This window comes from Mobula birostris, chromosome 5, assembly GCF_030028105.1.
Source record: "Mobula birostris isolate sMobBir1 chromosome 5, sMobBir1.hap1, whole genome shotgun sequence".
In the NCBI taxonomy this organism is placed as follows: Eukaryota; Metazoa; Chordata; class Chondrichthyes; order Myliobatiformes; family Myliobatidae; genus Mobula; species Mobula birostris.
In genome coordinates this window covers 45,315,388-45,338,799 of record NC_092374.1, presented here as the reverse complement: position 1 = coordinate 45,338,799, position 23,412 = coordinate 45,315,388, and the positions used below count along the sequence as shown (strand labels likewise).

Below are 23,412 nucleotides of genomic sequence, written 5' to 3'. Positions count from 1 at the left end.
TCAGGTAGGAGGTACAGAAGCCTGAAGGCTCACACTCAGTGATTCAGGAACAGCTTCTTCCCCTCTGCCATCTGATTCCTAAATTGATATGGAACCCTTGGACACTACCTCACTTTTTTTAAAATATACAGTATTTCTGTTTTTGCACGTTAAAAAAAATCTATTCAATATATGTAATTGATTCACTTGTTTATTATAATTTTATTTTATTATTATTTTTTTTGTCTCTGTTATATTATGTATTGCATCGAACTGCTGCTGCTAAGTTAACAAATTTCACACACATGCCAGTGATAATAAACCTGATTCTGATTCTGCTTTTACATTAGAGGAAACCCAACTCTAGCTAATGACCGCATGTAGGAAGTTAAGGAATTTAACTGCCATGAAGTCAGCCTCATTTCTTTAGTGACTGTTAAGCTTAAAAATTGAGTGAACTATTGAATGGCAGACTCCATGATTTTCTTCCACTATGGAGGTGATGTCCAGTGGGGCAGTTACTAGATTCACTGCCTCACTGTGCCAGAAGCCTGGGATCAATCCTGATATCTGGTGCTGTCTATATGGAGATGCATATTTTCTCCGTCACTTCAGGAGTTTCCCCAGGTGCTCCGGTTCTTCCTATGTTCCCAAGACATGCAGGTTAGTACGTTAATTGGCTTCTGCAAAATGCTCCTCTGGCGCTCCCCTCCCCCTTTCTTTCTCCTTAGGCCTCCAGTCCCATGATCCTCTCCCTTCTCCAGCCTTGTATCCCTTTTGCCAATCAACTTTCCAGCTCTTAGCTCTACCCCTCCCCCTCCTGTCTTCTCCTATCATTTCGGATCTCCCCCTCCCACTTTCAAATCTCTTAAATCTCTTCTTTCAGTTAGTCCTGATAAAGGGTCTCGGCCCGAAATGTCGACTGTGCTTCTTCCTATGGATGCTCTCTGGCCTGCTGCGTCCCACCAGCATTTTGTGCGTGTTGCTTGTGTGTAAGTGAATGTGGGAGAAACCGAGATTGTGTGAAGAATAAAAGGAAGTGTGTAGGTGAACATAGGGAGAATAAAATAAGTGAATGAATGAATGTAGTGTTAGTGTAAATGGATGGTTGATGGTGGGTACTGGTGTGACGAGCTGAAGAGCCTTCCTCTGTGCTGTATCACTGCATGACTGCACTGGTACCAATATCCTGTTTTCTGTGGATTTATTTTAAATTTTTGAGAGACAACATTTCTGGAATTGCACACAGATTCCCAAGAACTGATGTGTTTTCCCTTTACTCATTATGGACACTATGGCAGTTGTGTGGAGAGTATTAAAGTCAACCTCAACCTTGTAAAGTGTAATCTGAGTTGTATGCGCAACTGATCCAGTATGAGTAAGGGACAGATTCACCTCACCCTCCACAGCGGACAGAAGGTTTTCTGAACATTTAGTAATGATGGGGATCAAAAGAGCAGCAGGTTCATCAAGCTTACCACACATTCATTGACTCAAGTGGGAAGGTGATCTTGAGGCACGTGATCAACAGTGAACGAACTTTTAGCTCAAAGAACGTAGAACAGTACAGTAGGATCAAGCTTTTCGGCCTCTGGAGATGTATTGAACTAATTAAGCTAATGAGCCTTAATCACACCAATCGCTTCCAGCTGAACATAGTTCACATCCTTCCTTCTCTATATATTTTCTACCCTGCAGTACATTACAGGCACCGACCATTCTCTATGTTTTAAAAGAAAACCTGCCCTGCCCATCTCCTTTCAACTTGCCCCCTTTTATCCTAAATGCATACATTTTAATGTTAGACGTTTCAACCTTGAGAAAAAGATACCAGCTATCCAACAATGTCTGATAATTTTATAAACTTCTGTTAGGTCTCTCAGCCTCTGAAGCCACCTTCAGGGAACTATGGGCTTCAAAATTCAAGGTTCTAAGTAAGTTTATTAAAACACATGTATGTCACCATATACAACTTGGAGATTAATTTTCTTGCTGGCATACTCAATAATTCCCTAATAGAATAATAACCATAGTTAGTCCACTTCCTCCATTTTTGATGTTCCCGTGTTGATGATGCTGGGGAATTTCGGCAAGATATTTGCTTCTTGCCTGGGATTTCCTTGATAAAAACAGTGGCAAATGTTGTACCTCTGGGGAGGGAAAAATGAACATTTCAGCAGATTAACACACACAAAATGCTGAGTTCCTTTAGCATTTCGTGTGTGTTATTCTGGATTTCTAGCATCTGCAGAATCTCTTGTATTTCTGATTTCACCAGATTTTGTTTTGGTCAATTTATTTCCACTGTCTGACTTTGAATAATAATTGTCATATTGAGAGCTTTCCAGTTCATTATTGGGTGTAATTTTCTGATTCTAGTCCAATCCATACAACTGCAATGGAGTTTTAATGAGTTTACAACTCAAAACCTGACTTTGCCATTGTTGAGCTATAGTGGAAGAACTGGGAGGAATAAGGTCCCCAAAGCTTTACAGATTTTTTTGCTAGATTCATGGCTGGCTCTACAGTGGGTAAGCGATTGATCTTCAATAACTTTATTACCATTCTAAGCTATATTTATCAGAATGTAGGAAGCTAAGCAGAAATGAGGCAATGCAATTCCTGATTCGTGGGATAAATTCAAATGATTAATTTAGGGTCTCTATCTCCTAGTTATAACAATATCAACAGAGAAGCAACATTTAAACTCTGAAAATTTTCTTGTTAATAATATTTGATGCAGTTGAATATGAACAAGCCTTTAGATAGACAAACATGTGAGGGACATGGATAGACTAGTTAATATAACAACATTTCCCCTCAGATACAGGTTTCTAAAGCTAGAGAATATAAATTTTGGTTAAGGGGATAGAGAGAAACTGAGGAAGAACTTTTTCTCTGAAAAAGTGAGTGAAATCTGGAGCACACTGCCTGAGTGAGTGGAGCAGACAGGTATTCTCACAAATTTGGCAAGCACTTAAATTGCCAATGCATAAAAAGCTACAGATCAATGCTGGTAAATGGGATGAGTACAGATAGCCACTGATGGTCAGAATGGACGTGTTGAGCCAAATGGCCTATTTCTGTACTGTGTGACTCTTAAGAATGTACAGCGGATTCCGATTAATTGGGACAGATCGGGTCCAGTACATATTTTCCCAGTTAAGCAGCTGCCTCAATTAGCTAAAGTTTCATGGAAATAGTTAAAAGGGTATAAAAAGACAAACTACCATTTAACCAAGTATCAATTAGAACACTACCTATACTACTATAGTGCTATAAAACTGTGTTTATTTCTAATATTTATCAATGGAAAATTCATTTAGTGTATACTGCGGTGTTCTTTTATTTGATTGTAAATGATCAAAATCAGTGCAGATACCTTGTGCAGATAATGGATTACATTCATACAATGCTTTTGATGATTGCATCCTCCAAATCTTCATTTTCATTGTAACATCAAGATGAGTGTCAATACCTTCAAATTCTTCATAATTCCTAACACGTTGAAGTAGTGAAATTGTTTATTTTTCACTCCTTACTGGCATCCCCAAGCCTGAATGCTTGAAGCCATGGTAAGAAAAACACTATTGAATTGTCTAACTACGTATTTCTTACCTTCAGTGAGAAAAATCACTGCTTTTGCTCTTTACAAGTTGTCCCAAATAAGTGGCTGCCCCAACTGTCCGATAGCCCAATTATCTGTAATCAAAATCTGCAGATGATGCTAGGTATTTTATATTGAATTGAAAAGTGTGACCCACACCAATTTTGATAATTTTACAAGCCAAGCTGAACGACAAATCAAAGTGGTGTATAATTTTATTTGGATGATAATGTAGCAGACTTCTGTCCAGGAGATGTATACTTTTGTTCTGCCTTTTTAGAGAAGTTGTTTCTCTGTGACTACTTGCGTAAATTAATGAGATGTCTCGCAGTTACCAGAAGGGTCTAAGCTTAAATCATAAAGAATCTCCCATGTTGTAATATTGTTTCCAAAACTGATTAGCAATTTTAAATACTTCTCCATTCTATTTTTAATTATCTTACAATCTTGGTGTCAAAGACTTTAGCAATTAATTTTGAAGTCTTTATTTTTTCTAAATGTTAAACATCCTTCCAGACCCTTATCTTCCTCTACTATAAAATTAATTTAATTTCTTATGCCTCCAAAAATTAAATTAACATTCATTTCTTGTATGGTCCACAGTAGCCTGTGATACGTGATCTGTTTTCATTATTAAATCAACTACACATGCATATTCTGAGCTTGTTTACAGTTGTGTGATAAACATGCCAAGTGAGCAAACCAGCTTACAGCAGTAATTTGTTTATCCTTTTGCATCAATGTCTGTTTCACAAACTTTGTCGTTGTCATTGAGACAGTTGTAGCTTACCTGTCAGCAGTTTGCTATCTCCGGTCATTGTTTAGAGGAACATGAAGAATCCAACATGGAAGCAAACCATTTATCCCTTACAGTCTTTTACAGTGTTTTTCCACCAAGTAAGCGATACTCCTAATCCTATATTTCTATCCTTTTCTCATCTTGTAGGTGCCTATTTTAATTAGCAGTCATCCAAATTGTTTCTAAATGTTGGCATGTTTTCCTTTTTAATCATTAATTGCAGTAGTGTCATTTCAGTTCCGAGTTCCCCAGTTCTCAGTCGAGCTAAGTGTTTTGGTGAATTATATGCAAGTCCAGCTATCCATCATAAAACTACAAAGCCTTTCATTTTTCTGGCAACATTATTCTCCCGGTTTTAATTCTTGAATAATGCCCTTCATGCACTAAAATGAGATTTTCACATCCTGCTCCTGCACTCCTGTAGACTGTTTGAAGTAATTTGCTAATTGAATGAAGTTTCATACTGAGTTATAAGGTCACGAGCCATGCTGTTCCTATTGTCCAAGCTTATTTCACTGAGGATTTTGCAATCATTTTACAATGGGTAATTTCATCCAAACCTTTCAGCCTGGATTCATGTCTTAGATGTCACTGTCTAATCTTACATCAGGACTAGAGTGAGATCCTTTTATGCAGCCATTGAAAGTCCTTAAAAATTATTATTCTTTTATACCCAGCTGGCTATTACATAGCATTACATACAAAATGCTGGAGGAACTCAGCAGGCCAGGCAGCATCTATCAAAAAAGTACAGTTAGCGTTCCGAGCCTGCTGAGTTCCAGCGTTTTGTGTGTGTTGCTCGGATTTCCAGCATCTGTAGATTTTCTCTTGTTTGTGGCTATTGCATATGCTACGTAAGGTACAAATAGAGAAATAGCACAAATTAGTGAGTGATCTTGCCATCGAGACAAAGAGTTAGCAGTACAGAAACTGGATTGTTTATGCCAACCTTTTAGTCTATCTAAACAAATCCCATTTCCTGCATTAGGCTTGTGTTCTGTACCTTGCCTACTTAAGCGTTTGTCTAAATTCCTTTCAAATGTTGTAATTGTATCTGATCCCATCTCTGACAGCAAATTCCAGGTACCAACCTCTGTTTGTGTAAGGAAAAGCTACATGTGTTGTGCCCATAGTGTTGACTTTCATTCAACACATGAAGATCTTAATCGTCTTATAATGAAAGAGATCAGATAAGGTTCTTGATATGTAATTTTGAGAACTCAATAAACCGATAACATTCTGAAAGCTTTCATTTTCAAATAATTTTGAAAAATTGCCACAAGGAAACTATCTCAGCTGATCTTCATTATTAAAATTGGCTGATTTTTATGCTTAAGCTGTTTTCATTTTGCCTTCTAGCACCTATCTGGGAAAATTAATGAACTTGTGTGAATTAAATTTTAAGCAGTTAATGAAGGGTCACAAGAGGGATGGCAAAACAAACATAAGTAATTTTGCTCTGTCAGATAAATTGTGTAGCAAAGTTCAAAGTAAATTTATTAAAGTATCTATTTGTTACTGTGTACCACCTTGAGATTAAATTTATTGCATTTACAAGCAAAAATACAGTAGATTTTTACAAAGAAAAATATACATGAATAATAAAAGACTGCCAAATAGTCAATGTAAGCAAGAAGACAAACAGTACTAGTAAAAATAATACTGACAACAACATGAGTTACAAAGAGTCCTTGAATCTGTAGGTGGTAGAATCAGTTTAGAGTCGTGATGAATGAAGTTATCCGCAGTGGTTCAGGAGCCTGATGGTTGTAAAGTAGTTAATGTTCCTGAACATAGACATTAGGCTTCTGCACCTCCAGTCTGATGGTAGTAGTGAAAAGAGGGCATGGGCTGGATGTTGGGTGTTTTCCATGATGGAAGCTGGCTTCTTGTGGCAAATCGTACAAAAAAATCTTCCAACAAAATATGTACTCTCAGATTTCTTATGCAGAATTGACTGGCATTCATGGTAAATTATTGGCTTTCAGTGTTTTCTGTATCTTGCATAATTAGTTATATTAAAAAGTAGACTGCATTGGATGCTTACAAAAAAAGAATTGAATTGACTTTATTACTTACATCCTTCATATACATGAGGAGAGAAAATTTTCACTACGCTTCCATCTAAATGTGCAGTGTGCAATCATAGTAATTTATAATAAGTATTATGTACAACAGGATAGTCAATATAACATAGAGATACAGTTGCGTCGGTATGAATTAATCAATCTGATGGCCTGGTGGAACAAGCTGTCCCAGAGCCTGCTCGTCCTGGATTTAACGCTGCTGTACAGTTTTCCGGATGGTAGCAGCTGGAACAGTTTGTGGCTGGGGTGATTTGGACCTCCGATGATCCTTTGGGCACTTTTTACATACCTGTCTTTGTAAATGTCCTGAATAGCGGGAAATTCACATCTACAGATGCGCTGGGCTGTCCACACCACTCTCTGCAGAGTCCTGCGATTGAGGGAAGTACAATTCCAATCCCAGGCAGTGATGCAGCCAGTCAGGATGCTCTCAATTGTGCCACTATGGAAAGTTCTTAGGATCTGTGGGCCCATACCAAACTTCTTCAATCGTCTGAAGTGAAAGAGGCACTGTTGTACCTTTTTCACCACACAGCCAGTATGAGCCATCCAACTCATTTAACCTGTACTTATGCAGTTAATGTATCATTTTTTTCCTGTGGTAAATAGCAATTGATTATGAGCTTGAGAGATTAATTTTCAGCAAGGGTGGTTGTTTCTTCAAAACTTTCAGAATGAAATTTCTATTTAATAGGTCAAGTATCTGGCTATCTATTCATTACACGTTTCCACAACAGACTGTGGTTTTATCATGTAATGATCATTTTTTAAGTACAGTTTTCATTCAAGGGGGCCTAGTTTTATGGAACATAGAACTGTACAGCACAGCGATAGTCCCCTTCAGCCCCCAATATCTATGCCGAGCATGATGCGAACTAAGCCACTCCTTTGCCTGCAGATGATGTAGATCCCTTCATACCCTGGATATTTGTATTCCTATCCAAAAGCCTATTGAATACAACTATCGAATCTGCTTCCACTAGCAGCATGTTCCATGCGCCACCCATGGTGTTTAAAAGAAACTTGTTCCTCATATCCTCTTTTAAAAGTCCCCCTCTCAGCTGAAGAGCTAAGCACTCGAGAATTCAAAATTTCTCCCCTATTTTGACTATCTTCCACTCTGACTCTCATAATTTTATAAACTTGTATCAGGTCTTCCCTCAGCCTCAGTGCTTAAGAGAACAGAATTTGAAGTTTGTCCAACCTGTTGATTTTATGTTAAGAATTTCTGTGACAGTTGGCTCACTTTCACAAGTGCTAAAACTTAAGTTGAGGCAGTGACCATTGTGTGTGACGCTTGCTGAGTACAGCTCTATGAGGTCTTCTGTTACAAATATTTAATCCTTAGTGATCTGTGCCACCAAATATCAGGGCTTTGTCAGAAGATGTAATCAGTTACTTTACCATAAGCGCTGCCTGGGCAGGGCAAAAAGCATTAACAAGGATGCATCTCACCCTAACCATGGACTTTTTACTCTCCTCCCATCCAGTAGTCACTACAGGAGCCTCCAGTCCCGCACCAGCAGGCACAGGAAGAGCTTCTTCCCTGAGGCTGTGACCCTGCTGAACCTCACATCACAGCGCTAAGCAGTACTGCACCCATATTGTACTGTCTCAGTACTTTTATATTTGTGTGCTGTAGCACTTACTTTTTATTCGCAGTTATTTTGTAAATAACACTATTCTTTGCATTTCTGGTCAGATGCTAACTGCATTTCATTGGCTTTGTATCTGTATTCGCAAAATGACAATAAAGTTGAATCTAATCTAATTTATTTGTTCTGATTTTATAATCAAATGGATTTGGTGAAGTACTGTGATACTTTGGAGCCCTTAGATTCTGGATTTTGGCTATAGTCAGTTAAGTGATTCCTGGCCAGGATTGGGATTGTAATGAAAAAAATAGAAAACGGTCTACTTTTAATGGATTAAGATTGAAAATTGAACTAACATCTCTTGTGAATGAAGGATGTGAGTTCTGGGTAAAATGTTATTCTCTTGTTCTTTCTTTTAATCCTGTTTATTTTGATTTTCCTTAATATTCTTCAAGTGATAGATAAAGCTTCATACCAGAATGTAGACACTTGCTGCATATTTACAGTTATCACTGTTGCGCATTGAGTTTAAGCACCAACTTTTGAAATAAATGTGACAAACAGAAAGTAAAGTGTATCAGTTCCATCAAGCATCAGAACCATCTGCCCAAATTCACTTTTTTACTTAATGGATATTCATTAAGATGTTCATTTTAAAATAAATGAACCATGCAACATGGAAAGGTCAAAGGCCATAGTTGAATATTTTTGTCAACTTGCCTGTGCTTTCTATACTGGTTATGCTGAAATGTAAGATAACATCACAGTCAATAAATTAATTTCTTTTCATATTTCTTCTTTAATTCTGTGAACTTCTATCACCCTATTTGGGAGTTATCATCTTTATTCATTTGTTCAATTTTCTTTACTTAAGGTGAACTTGATCAGGATATTTTTCTAAATTAATGAAATGAATACAGAAAGAATGGAGTTTGAATGATTTTATGTTTTCATTCTTTCCAAGGCTTCTCAAAGTTTTCTAAGTTTCGCTTTTCTCTTTTTTTTTCTGGTGACCTTGTCATTTTGCTTTTAGTCTGGTAATGTGTGGCTATTCATTGGGAATCAGTATGAACAATTCTGTTCAGTGTTTTAAAATTTTTTTTCCCCTTTGCTCGTTTCAGCTATCATTTTAACGATGGTTGTTTAAATGCCAAATGCCATGGATAAGATCCAGTTCCCTCCTGGAGGGGGGTTGAAATGACAATCATCAGCATTTAAATAATCTCATTGATTTGTGATTACGGACTGTATTGGAGCTCCAAGAGTTTGCAGGGAAATTGAAGAGAGTAATGATTGCTCAAACCCCATTAACAAGCCTTAAGCATCTGCTGAGCAAGTCACCTTGTAGTCTCCTCGTAGAAGTAGCTGTTCAACTCATTACATTATCACAAGACAATGCATAAAAATGGTTACCTTTATTGATGTGAACCTGACTAATAGGACTGTAATGGACTGCAGGAATGTGTCTGTAGTCTGGGGCTCTTTATAACTTTAATTGCTTTTATCCAAACACAGCTTTGCTGCAGAGCTTCAGCCTCTACCGGCTGATTCGATATGTTGCTGAAATTGATTTATGGAAATGCATTTATTTGGCCATATAATTTCAACCATTATAAAGCAATGCTTTATAAATGCCTGTTGTTACTGGAAAGGACATGGTATAAAATCTTTCAGTTCCATTTTGCAGCGGTCAGTATGCTTGAAATGCTGGTGTTTAGAATAAGTCATTTTGACACCTCCACCTCCCCCCCGCCCATCCTGCCATGCAGAGTTTGTAGTTTGTGGCTTTTTATTTAGTCATTGTAGCAGAGTGACTTTGTTCTGACAAATTGTCTTCCCTCCTTGCAGCCAATGTGTACAATTGCACAAATGCTTTTTAATCCATTCCTCCCTCCCTTTCAGCCTCTCCAAGAAAATTGAAAAACATTTACTGTTCAGCACCAACTAATACCACCTTTGTAATCATCCTTGACCTCATTTAGTTTTCTGGAAAAGAGCCGCATAATGAATTAAAATGGTTTTGCATATCTTTTCTAAGGCCATTAGTGAGCTGGGATGTATAAATGGTTGCAGTTCCCTTCAGAGATGACTGACCAAAACAATAGCTACAATATGATGCATCATGTTAATTATAATTCTTTCTTTTCTTTTGCCCTCTGTTCTTCAGGATGTGTTGACATTTTACTCTCCCAACATGATATAGATAGGGTAGAGAGTCAGAGTTGTTGTCCCAAGTTGGAAAGGTCAAATAGCAGAATCATGGAAACAGTCCATTTGGCTCAATTTGTCCATGCCGACCAAGATTTCTATCTAAACTGGTCCCATTTGTTTGAATGTTGTCCATGTATCTCTTAAACCATTCCGATCCATGTACCTGTCCAAATGTCTTTCAAGTGTTGCTATTGTCCCCACCTTTATCACTTTATCTGGTAGCTTATTCCATATTTGTACCACCCTTTATGGGTGGGGTGGGGGGGCAGAGTTGCCTCTCAGGCTCCTACTCACTTTAAAACTAAGTCCTTCAATTGTTGACTCTCCACCCTGGGGAAAAAATCTTTGCATTTACCCAGTTTAGGTACAAGGTGAAAGGAGGACAGTGGCAAGTTTTCCAACAGAGTGGTGGGTGCTTGGAATGGGCTGCCAGGAGTGGTTGCGGAAGCAGATAATATAGCAATGTTTAGGAGGCACTTAGACACACAATGACAGACAAGAAATGAAATGGGGATATAGACCATATGTGATTCGTTTATGTTGGCATTCTAGTCAGCTCAGACATGGTAGAAACAGGTTCTTCTGTCCACCTTTACTAGAACACCTGTTCTGTGTTCTTGAATGAGGTACCCTTGTGGTGAAGTAAAAGAAGTTATCCATTTGTATTCATGCCATCCTGGTGAAGGTTGAAAGAAATATCTTTATATCTACATTATAAGCTGTTCCTGGGTTCAAATGCCCTAGATATGGACATGTGAGCTACAGGAATATTAAATTCAAATATCCAACATACAGACTGTATATATCTTTATTCCATCACATGGCAGAACTAGTTTCCTTTCCCTGTTCACTTTGTGTTTAATCTTTCTTATCATTCCCGTGCTTTTGATACCATTTGCTTAATACTGTGAAAATACAGTTATCATATCAAGTGTTTTTTTAAATATATTTTCTGACTTATGGACAAAATAGACTTGTGATTGTCTGTAAATTCCGAACCCATTTGTAACCTGTGACAGCCTGTATTTTTTTTAATGTGATACACTTAATTTAATACTTCAAATTGCCTCTGCATTGCATCCAGAGTTATATCAACATGCTCTCTCATAACTGCTCAGATTGTGAAGGATAGAAGGTCTTTGAATGGTCCTTACAGGTTTTTGCAGTTCAAGTGGTCATACTATCAAATTTTATACTCTAATCAGAATGAGCGGTGGATAGCTTTCCAGCAACATTATCCTGCGTTCAATTGCAGAATATTACTCCACAGATTTTGTTTTTGTTTGCATTATCCATGAAGTGAATATTTTAATTTTCCTGATCAAAGCTGGATAAGCAGTTGCCATACAAGTACATTCTGCAGTCTTATCCTCTGTTTTACTGCCAACCTGCATGTGGTTCATATGTAACAGTCCAGTTAGTTATTTTGCCAGGCGTGTCAAAGTCCCCAATAATTTAAAACAAGATGAAGGTGCAACTGAAGCTACAGAAATCCAATTTATTTCAAGAGATCCTGTCCAGAAAATTTTCTCTCAAGTTTGACTGTTTTATGTCTGATTTGTTGAAGACTGAGGAAATGCTTTTTTTTCCCCGTCTCTTTGTGGCATATTGTGTGGCTATCGCCAGCTGCTTAATTATTTTCCTGTCTCTTGTGATTGCTGCCTGTGGTTTCCAGCCACAATCAATTCAGGAACTTCTTTTAGCTGGTTGCTGTCCATTAACCGTTCACTACAAATTACTTCTCGCTAATGTTACAGACTACCAAGGCACAATGTGTGTTGCATGTTTTGTGGTTCCACATACTGGTTTAGCATGTTGAGAATGTGAGGAACAGAGAACATGGGTATCGCTTACTAATGTTCCTTTATTCGAGCATTGTGACACAGGATGAAAATAAACTTTAGTTTAGTTTTAGATTGTTTAAGACTGTTTAATGCTATCTCCAGTGCCTCAGTGTAAAAGAGAACAAAATAATTGTTATTTTGCAGTGCAAAAAAAAACTACAAAGATAAAAATGATAAAACACAATAAATATAAATAATTAAGATCGTTTATATACACTGACTGTATGCCCATAAAGTAACTGTAGGCACAGGAGTGTCTGTGCATGGGGTGACTCTTGACAGGAAATGATAAAGTAGAGGTGGGAAGGGGTGTGGTGTGGAGAGGTGGGTTAATGGGCCGAGGTGTTGATTCCCTTTACTGTTTGGGAGAAAGTAACTGTTTTTGAGTCTGGTCGTCCTGGTGTGAATGCTATGTAGCGTCCTCCCTGATGGAAATGGGACAAACAGTCCATGAGCAGGGTGAATGGGATTCTTCAAGATGTTACTGGCCTTTCTTCAGCATCTTTCTGTACATACGTCCTTAGTGGGTAGAGTGAATCCGGTGTTACTTTGAGCAGTTTGCTTAACCATTGCAGAGCCTTCCTGTTCACCTTCCAGGCAGTACCATGAAATAGTATGTTCGAATGCTCTCTACTGCTCATCTATAGACGGACATGAGTATAGATGTGCATAGTGCAGCTCTCTTCAGCCTTTTCAGACAGTGGAGGTATTGTTGAGCTTTCCTGATTGTGTAGAACATACTGGGACCATGTGCACTCCCAGGAGTTGGAAATAACTTGCAGTTTCCACTGCTATGCCGTTGATGTAAATGAGGATGTGTGTGGTGCAAGTTTTCCTGAAGTCCAATGACCATCTCCTTTGTCTTGTTGACATTGAGAAAGAGATTATTTGCCTGGCACCAGGCCTTGAGCTCTTTCGTCTAGAAGCTGGAAGAGCGTCCAATTGTTGTTGGTGATGAGCCCCACTGCCATTGTGTCGTCAACGAACTTGACAATGTGGTTACCTGGGTGTTTGGCCGCGCAGACCTGGCTGCTCAGCGCACAGCCCTGGAGGGGGCACTTGTATTGAGGATGATGGGGAGGGAGGAGTGGCTGTAGATCCTGACTATTTGATGACTGTTGGTTAGGAAGTCCATTACCCAGTTGCACGGTGATTATTTAAATGGAGAAGTAGGTGTTTGTTCAGAAGTTTCTTTGGGACAATAGTGTTGAATGTCGAGCTAAATGCCGAAATAAAGTTATACTTTATTGTACAAGAAGAAGACAGTCAACAAATTAAAATAATGAATCCTTTCACTGTGATGCCAGAGAGGTTAGGTCGTACTGACGTATACTTTGGCCACAGTCTCATACGCATTACTTGTGCTACTCTTCTGTCTGGATGTGGTGGTCATTGTTGACAAAGCCAATGCTTTATGCCATTTGGTAGCTGACCGAGTCATTCCTCTGAAGGTCATTAATTAGCGGACAGTGTTGAAGAGTTTGAATCACATTTAACTTGAATAGATTTGCATTTGCCACAAGATTTTCTTATTATTTCCAGAATCATATAAAACTGCAGTGTGAAAACAGGCCCTTCAACCCACTTCCATGCCAGCCATCAATATTAATCTACATTAAATACCTTTTTATTATTCTCCTGCATTCTCACCAACGCCTTCCGGTTTCAACAACCTACCTGCAGACTTGCAGTGATTTACAGCAGCAAATTAGCTTTACAACATATGGGACAAAATTGGAAACCTGTGTGATCACAGCGAAAAAGTGCAGACTTTACTTTATTGTCGCCAAACAATTGATACTAGAGCGTACAATCATCACAGCAATATTTGATTCTGTGCTTCGCACTCCCTGGAGTATAAATCGATAGTAAATAGTAAAAATTTAAATTATAAACCATAAATAGAAAATAGAAAAGGGAAAGTAAGGTAGTGCAAAAAACTGAGAGGCAGGTCTGGATATTTGGAGGGTACGGCCCAGATCCGGGTCAGGATCCGTTCAGCAGTCCTATCGCAGTTGGAAGGAAGCTGTTCCTAAATCTGGCCGTACGAGTCTTCAAGCTCCTGAGCCTTCTCCCGGAGGGAAGGGGGACGAAAAGTGTATTGGCTGGGTGGGGAGGTCAGGATTGAACCCAGGTCTCTGCCACTGAGAAGCAGCGGCTCTACCAGCTGCACCACTTGTGCCACCACTCTTCTGTCCATTCCCAATGCACATCAAGATTTCTACTGATGACTTGTTGAAGAGCGAGTTCTCTAGTGTCTGATGTATCGGATCTATTTCTGCTGATGAAGCTTATCTTGCTCGCAATTCTACTGATGCTGAGTAATGTGGTTGCAAGTAGCTACAAAGGAGTTCAAATGCAATCATGATTGTGTCATCACACTCTTCCCTTCCACAAGATAATGTGAACTTTGTAAGATGATAATAGTCTGGCCAAACAATGCTCTTTGTATGACTGTAACCATGTTCTATATCAGCAACTAGTGAGGTTAGTCCAAATTGGCAGGTGGGTTTTGTAATCTCCTGTATCTTATATGATGTAGGCACTTAGCACACCTGGTAGTAATTTGGAAAATGTGTAGGTCAGGTGGTTAATAGTTGGATTGAGTTGTTCTCGGAGCTTGGCAATTTACTTACAAACATTTTGTCACCCTACGAAGAGACATCATCAGTGCACTATTAATTGGTGTGTGTCCTCCGAATGCTTGGCCTTTATGTACCTATCAACAGCTGATTGGTCATCATTTCGGAAACTCAGTTGTGATCATCTGAGGTCTCCATGAGTATCAACTGGCTGTAAAGCCTCATGAACAACTTTGCCTTTTCTCTACCCATGAAGATCGGGAGGGGCACAAATTCAGCTGGGCAACAGTTGAAGTCATGTCACAAGCAAACATGCAGCATGCAGCTGAATTCCTGAAAACATGGTCTTCCACAGACAATCCTGTCAACAGCTGTTGACAGCAGGCAAAAATCTAGACCACAACATATGAAGTTTGCCATGCAACCAGTGACAGGATTTCCTCCCCACATCACAATTGAGTTTCCAAAATCATAACCAATCAGCTGATTGATAAGTATAGTAAGGCCAAACATATGGGGGACACATCACAAATGAACAGCGCATTGATGATGTCTCCTCATATGGTGGCAACACATTTGCAAGTAAATTGCCAAGATCGCAGAACAACTCATCCCAACTAAGCATACCTATTTGCTGAATGCAAATCAAAAATTTAAAGTTCCTCTCCTTGGGAATGTCGGGCAAATACATGAAATCTTGTACACCAGACAAATATACCAGCATTATATTTGTCTTTATAGGTTATTAATAGGCAATACATAAATCCTGAGAATATCCCGGCCAAAAGGGAAATCAAAATGCTTAGTGGGAGGCAATAAAACTGCAGATGCTGAATCTGAAACAGTAATAGAGATGTGTTCTTCCAGTATTTCTGCTTATTTTCATTGTTGAAATCAAATAGTTAAATCCCATTCCTCATAATATTTGAAATGCACACGGTATTTTATTTGTGGGGAACCTGCGGGACACTTAGTGATGTGCTGGCCACTGTAATCTTCAGCAAAAGTGAGGAAGAGCTGTTTCCTGGTTCTTGTATCCAACATGCTTTGAGTGAAATGGAGCAGCTGGAGGAAGTTTTGTTCTGGTGGTTCAATTTTCTTTATTTTATTATTTGCTGCTGAAACCATTATTTTCTAATTTTGCTGTTTTTGTCCTTGCATTCATGCATTCTTTAGCTGTGAGGATAACAGACCCTTTATCAAGTAAGAATGATCTGAATAACTTACAAGCGTCATGTTGTGTGGCCTTTGACATGTACTGAAAGCTGGCCCCATCCATAATATTTTTCTCCATCGTCGCCTCTGTCATCTGCATAGAGAAGGAAGAGCAAACTGTGTAGAGCAACCAGGAAATTTATTTAAATATTCACAGAGCTGCTTAGCAACAGTGTTCTTTTCCAACATATTCATAAATAATATTATGCTTTATTCAAGAAGTGGAGTTATTGGACAAGTTTGAGCTAGTTTGAACAATGTAGTGCATGGGGGTATACCATCTGTATAATAATCCAGGATCCTTTAAGAAGATGTCTTCTTGAGGAAACAAGGGACAGGCAACTAATACCTTTGCAGTTTACTTTGAATTCTCCTGTTAGTAAGCAGGTTTGGTTATGATATCATGAAAAAAGTAAAACCTGCTGTGTTGTGTATAATTACTTACAAATGCTTTGTTATGATTGAGTACAATTCAGAAAAATAAATTTAGCTGTGTTTAGTCACATATGACAAAGGAGCAGCATTAGAGCATTCAGATGATGTTTCTGCAGTTCCATCATGGCTAATTTATTATCCCTCTCAACCCCATTCTCCTGCCTTTTCCCCATAACTTTTGACAGCCTGACTAACCAAGAACCTACCAATCTCCACTTTTAAATATAATCAATGACTTCAAGTGCACAGCTGCCCATGGCAATAAATTCCACAGATTCACCACCTTATGGCTCAAGAAATCCCTTATTATCGTTGTTCTAAATGAACGTCACTCTTCTAAAGCTCTGTCCTCTGGTCCTGGACTCACTCAGTATAGGAAACACTCTCTTCCCATCCACTTTATCTGGGTCTTTCAATATTAGATAGGTTTCAATCAGATTCCCCCCCCCCCACACACACCCAATTCTTCTAAACATCAGCAAATACAGGCCCAAAACCATCAAAATCTCCTCATACAGTACATTAACCCTTTCATTCCTGGAATTGTTCTCGAGAACCTCCCCTAGACCCTCTCCAATACCAGCACATCTTTAAGAGGTCAAGAACTGCTAACAATACTCCACTTGTGGTCAGACCAATTCCTTATAAGGCCTCAGCATCACATTCTTGCTTTTATATTCTAGTACTCCTGAAATGAATGCTATCATGGCATTTGCCTTCCTTACCACTGATTCAACCTGCAAGTTAATCTTTAGGGAATCCTGCACAAGGACTCCCAAGTCCCTTTGCTCTATTTTTGAATTTCTCTCCACTTAGCAAATAGTCTATGCCTATATTCCTTCTGCCAAAGTGCATGACAATGCAGTTCCCGACACTATACTCCAACCGCCACTTCTTTTCCCATTCTCCCAATCTAAGTCCTGCTGCAGACTCTGTTTCCTCAACATTACCTGCCCCTCCTCTTACCTTTGTATCATCTGCTGACTTGGCCACAAAACCATCAATTTCATCATCAAAATCATTGATATATAATGTGAAAAGTAGCAGTCCCAATATACTCAAGCGGAACACCACTAGTCACAGGCAGCCAACCAGAATGGGCCTCCTTTATTCCCACCCTTTGTCTCTCTCTAGTCAACCTGTCTCCTATCCATGTTAGTATTTTCCTGTAATACCATGGACTCTTATCTTGTTTAAGCAGCCTCATGTGCGTCACCGTGTCAAAAGCCTTCTGAAAATCCAAGTAAACAACATCCACTGACTCCTTTGTCTATCTTACTTGTTCTTTCCTTAAAGATTTCCAGCAGGTCTGTCAGCAAAATTTCCCTTAAGGAAACCATGATGACTATGGCTGACTGTCTCATAAGCCTCCAACTACCCGGAAATCTCATCCTTAATAATGGAGTCTGACATCTTCCCAACCACTGTAGTCAGGCTAACTGGCCTGTAATATCCTTTCTTCTGACTCCCTCCTTTCTAATAGAGTGGAGTGGCATTTCTCCTTGTGAACGATTCCAGAATCTAGTGATTCTTGAAAGATTACTACTAAAGCCTCCACAATCTCTTAAACTACCTCTTTAGGATGTAGTCAATCTGGCCCAGATGTCTCACCTACATTCAGACCCTTCAGCTTCCGAAGCACCTTCTCCTGAGGGAGAAGTGAGTGTAATAGCAATTGCACACATTTCTGCCCCCTAATCTTCTCAAGCTTCCAGCATTAGGTTTGTGTCTTCCACAGTGAAGACTGATACAAAATACTTATTCAGTTCATCCACCATTTCTTTGTCTCCCATTGTTACATATTCAGAGCCATTTGCTATCAGTCTAATATCCATTCGCACCTCTCTTTTGCTCTTTATATATCGGAAAATACCTTTTGTATCCTCTTTTATATTATTGACTAATTTTTTTCTTCATATTTAATTTTTGCTCTATTTCTGGCTTCTTTAGTTGCTTTCGGATTTTTTTTAAAGCTTCCCAATCCTCTAACTTCCCACTAACTTTTGCTCTATAATATGCCCTCTCTTTGCTTTTATGCTGTTTTTGACTTCCATTGTCAGCCACGGTTGCCTCGCCTCCCTTCAGAATACTCCTTCATCTTTGTGATCTATTTCTCTTGCACCTTCCGACTTGCCCTTATAAACTCCAGTCATTAATGTTCCGCCGTATGTCTGCGAGAGTCCCCTTCCAATTAACCGTGGCCAGTTCCTCACTCATGCCTTTGTAATTCCCTGTGCAGTACTCCACTGTAATATGGGTACATCTGACTTTATTTTCTCCCTCTCAAACATAATAATTAACATTGCATAATTAATTCATAATAAAGAAGCAGTTTAGAGTACGTGCTTTAATTTGAGCAATAATTAAAACAGAAAAAAATTAAAATATTGCAATACTAGTGATTGCCTTTGCATTTGCTCTTATGACAAGACTCTCAAAACAAAGGTCTAGTTTTGGGCAAATGAGCGGTTTGGGTAAGAAGTGACCTTTTAACAGAAAATGTTGACAGCATTAATAATTTCAGTTTGTTCTTCTGGTGAAGAGTCTTCTCCTGTTTCTGTTACCATCCCCATTCCACAGCACGAATGATGTGTTTTTGTGACCATTTTGATTTCACTGCTAACAGCAAATTAACTCATTTATTTCCTCTTATTTAATTTCTCGTCTTTTTTGCTTTTGACATCTTATTTCTACCTTGCATTTTGGACGGGAGGTGGGATGGACCTTCTGGACGGAGATGGGAAGAGAGACCCTACGATCTGTTTCCTGCTGGTTTTGTAGAAGTTCTGATCTAAATTTGTGGAATCATGATCTAATTTTCCTGGAAGCTGCTCTTAAATGCTAATCATCAACCACAACAGATATATCTCAATATTCCAATGCTGCCTATGTTTATTGATGTTGTGTTGCTTTCCAACTGGTAAAATTCCATAATGAAAGACATTTAAGTTGGTTTAAATATTATGCAATTTATAAAGAAAAAGAACCCTATTCTAGATCAGTAAAGACACAGTGATTAAAAGTACCATTAAAAAAAAAACAAGATAACTTGAAAACATTCTGTTTAATTGGAGATTGGAAGACTGAAATAATTAAACTTGACAAGAATTTCCATTTCTTAGAAACAATGTGAAACTGCATGAAATAATTTGTGTTTTTATTCTTTACAGATCATGGGTCATTGGTGCCATAGCTCTCCTTTGCCTTCTTGGACTCACGTGGGCTTTCGGACTTATGTTCATTAATGAAAGCACTGTTATCATGGCATATCTCTTCACCATTTTCAACTCACTTCAGGGAATGTTTATATTCATTTTCCACTGTGTTCTACAAAAGAAGGTTAGTTCTGTGTGTCAGAAGAACATATTTATAACTCTTATGTGAGCTGAGAGGAGCATAACATCTGATGACTTCTCTTGATCTTCATAGTAATGGTTTTACTGTGTTATCATAATAATGAAGAAGTCAATTGCTGTGTAAGGAGATTGGAAAAGACTGGTCAAAGTTCATTAATTTTTCTACACACATTAACCTTTACCCCTTTGTTTAACTATCTTTAATTGTCTTTTCGGATTTGAGTGTTTATTGTTTAAACTCTGACCTTCTGAAGTCAGGAAATACTAATTTTAGAGTAATCAATGTTCTATTAATGTTTTAGTATGTCTGTATCAGCAGAAAGATGATCTGTTCAGAAGTAGTTTGTAATTTTAATGAGATGATAAAGATGAGAGGTTGCTGTCATAACCCAGTGGGTTTCTTTGTAGTGATAGGGTCAGGAGTGCATGATAAATCAGACTGAGATTAGAAGATTTCTTCTCATCCAGATAGACTGACATTTTATATTTTGAGATGTTGAATTCATTGTTTTTCTACAACCTGTACTGACAATTTTGAGTTTCATATCGGATGCATCAGTTGCTTTAAGCTCAAAATTAACGTGGTGATAATATTCCTCCATACAGTTGCTTGATCATGAGGTGGCCACGCAATCTCCCACATAGTGATGGGGAGAATGCTGAAGAATGTGTGCCTGAAATGAGTGCATTTGGTACAATTTGCCCAGGGTTTACTAATCTCGTTGTTTTTGGCATATAATCAGAATCACATTTATTACCACTGACAAGTATGATGTGAAATTTGTAATTTTCTATTAGCAGTGCAGTTCAAAAACATCCATTTTACTCTAAGTTACAAAAGGAAATGAATAGTGCAAAAGTAAAGGAGTAACACAGTAGTGTTCATGGATTCATGGGCTGTCCAGAAATCTGATGGTGGAGGAAAAGAACCTTGTTGAGTGTGGGTCTTCTGTACCTCCTCCCCGATGGTAGGAACAAGAAGAGGGCATGTCCTGAACGCGAGGGTCTATGTGATGGATGCTGCCTTTTGAAGATGTCTTCAATGATGGGAGGATTTTTCCTGTGATGGAGCTAGCTGAATCTGCATCCCACTGTAGCCTCTTGTTTTTCTGGGATTTTTGCTGAAGCTTGATAATGCAATTCTGAAATAAAAATGCTCAGTAATCAATACTATAAAGTTGAGTTAGGTTTATAACCAATTATTGGCAGAGTTCAAGCCAATGATGCACAGAATTTAAAATAATTTAAGTGAGAATTTGTTCAGACAGGTAGTGATTTCAACTAACTCCAATACTTGGGTTCAAATTCCAGATCAGGTCAAAGCATAGAAGAACATAGAACAGTACAGCACAGAACTGGGCCCTACAGCCCACAATGTTGTGTCCATTTAATTAAATGTGACTGATTTAGACTTACTGAAACTGAAGGTAACATCAGCAAGCATGAGTCGGGGTTTATTTGACTGTTCATTACAACTCTTCACTGGTGGAATTATGTGACTTTGAGGCTAACCTGTATACAATTTAGCAACCTCCCCTCCCCCCCAACCCTGAGAGCATACTTGGTAGGAATTCTCCAATCTTCCATGAAGTGCTGCCTCTTTTATAGGCAAAGATTACTTCTATGAATAAATAACCTTCTGACTTTGTGTAAAAATTCATGGAAGCTTCATTGTGTGATTGTAACTCTTAAATTTTTGTTTCAATCCATGCAAATTTACTCTATAACTAGGGTGGAAATCACATGGAAAATTTATGTGACCATTTTCTTAATGGAACTGAATTACACCATGAGTAATCCCTTACTTTGAGCAAGCATTCAATCTTTCTGAGCCTCAGATTTCCCTTTGTACCTCAACATCTCCTCACTTGGGCATGTGCAATGTAAGATAGGACATCCAACAGTACAGCACAGGAACAGGCTCTTTTGCCCACAATGGCTGCATTAAAGACAATGCCAAATGCAATTAAATCTCTTGCTTGTACATGATCTACACCATGTTCATGTGTCTAACTAGCAACTTCATCCACTACCACCCCAGGCAGCCTGTTCCAGACAACTACCACTCTCTGTATTTAAAAAAAAAACCCCTGGCATCTCTTTGAACTTGCCTCCCTCACCTTAAATGCATGGCTTCCAGTAACACAGGGAAGATGGTGTCAGAGGCTGGGTGCAGAGTGCGGTCGAACAGACGGTGTGGGTCATTGTCTTGGGCATTTTTTTTGTGATCACAAGACCTTGATGAACATTGGTAATGTAGAATACCGAGAGTCCAAACTACTGGCTCATTGGTGAGACTGACGGTGGAGGTGGTTGTTGCGCGAATGAGAACTTCATGAGAACTTCATGGTCATCTGTTGTGGTGCTGGTGAAGGACACACCAGAGCTGGCTGTGTGCCACTAGATTCCATACTGGGTTGGGGGCTGGCCCTTCCCATCACTGGGGCTCTCCCATGTTCACTCCCAGGAAGGCAACCTGGATTGCTGTCATCTACAGCTGTACTTGCACGAGATTAGGAGCTGCTGTGTCTTGTTCTTGCAGAAATGTGCCTTCAGGACAATAATCATGCACAATCTATCTACAGGCCATGACACTGAGGGTCTTAAGATATTATTATTATTATTATTTTATATATAATAACTATGATTTTTTGCGATCATACTTAATATGTGCTGTATGTTGTGTTGGTTCTGTGTTTTGCACCTTTGCCTCATGGGAATGCTATTTCGTTTGGCTGTATTCCTGTGTATGACATTTAAACTTGAATTTGAAGCCTCTTATACATTTTACACAACTGAAATAAACAAGTTTCTTTTTAGCATTCTTCTGTTGTGCATGACAATAGATAACTCGTATGTTTAGTGGATTTTTGATGGTGAAGCAATTAGAATATCAGATCTTTCATTTGTGAGCATCTGATCAATAGCAAGATAATGAGACTAGAAAATATGACAGTATGTTATTTGAAAGGTTAGAAAATGTAAGTCTTCATCAGCACAATTGATTTAATTTCAATTCATGTCATTAAAACTTCCTTGGCATTTTAATTCTGTATTTATAAACACGAGGACATTTGAATGAAATTAATCTAGATAGGTAAGATATATTCATAACTAGAAGCACCGCATAAAATCCTTCACAACATGCAGACACTCAAACGAATCTCACATCTGTGAGATCTTTTTCAGTCCTTTGAAAGTATTCCCCATGTTAGCAGATTTAACATTATGAAAGACTTTCTTCTATGAGAGCATATTCAGCATAGATGTTTAAGTAAGTAATCAATTTAAGTAGAAAACCTTTCATGATTCGTGCCCCCAATGCCCTTAAGTTACAGAGACCTTCAGCAGGAGGTATGATATAGATTCCATGGAGCTACACAAAATGAAAAAGGTCCTTCAGCCCAACTTGTCCATGATATCCCTAAGCTAATCCCATTTTCCTTAATTTAACCCATATTCTTCTAAACTTTTTCAAGTTCCTTTTTAAATGTCACCCTTGTAGGTCAGGCACCATGTGTGGAGAGAGGAACAGTAAACATTAATCTGATCTCAATTCCAGTTTAATTGCCATATTAAGTCATCTGGCCTCACTGTATCAAAAATACTCCTTTTATTGTTCTACATATTTCTTTTGCATTTTCTCTTCCATCTAAAAGTAACTTTGTTTTCTCTCTTTCCCGATTGCACTGAAGGGTCCCA

At 38.5% G+C, this 23,412-nt stretch overlaps 1 protein-coding gene across 6 annotated transcripts in view; it reads left to right on the top strand.

Moving 5' to 3' along the window:
- Nucleotides 1–23,412, top strand: part of LOC140197677 (adhesion G protein-coupled receptor L3-like) — a 587,218-nt gene that overhangs the window by 504,924 nt on the left and 58,882 nt on the right. For all 6 annotated transcript variants that reach the window (XM_072257981.1, XM_072257983.1, XM_072257978.1 and 3 more), the window contains one exon: nt 19,525–19,693. In XM_072257981.1, coding sequence (XP_072114082.1) covers nt 19,525–19,693 — 169 coding nt within the window. The remainder of the gene's footprint in view (nt 1–19,524; nt 19,694–23,412) is intronic.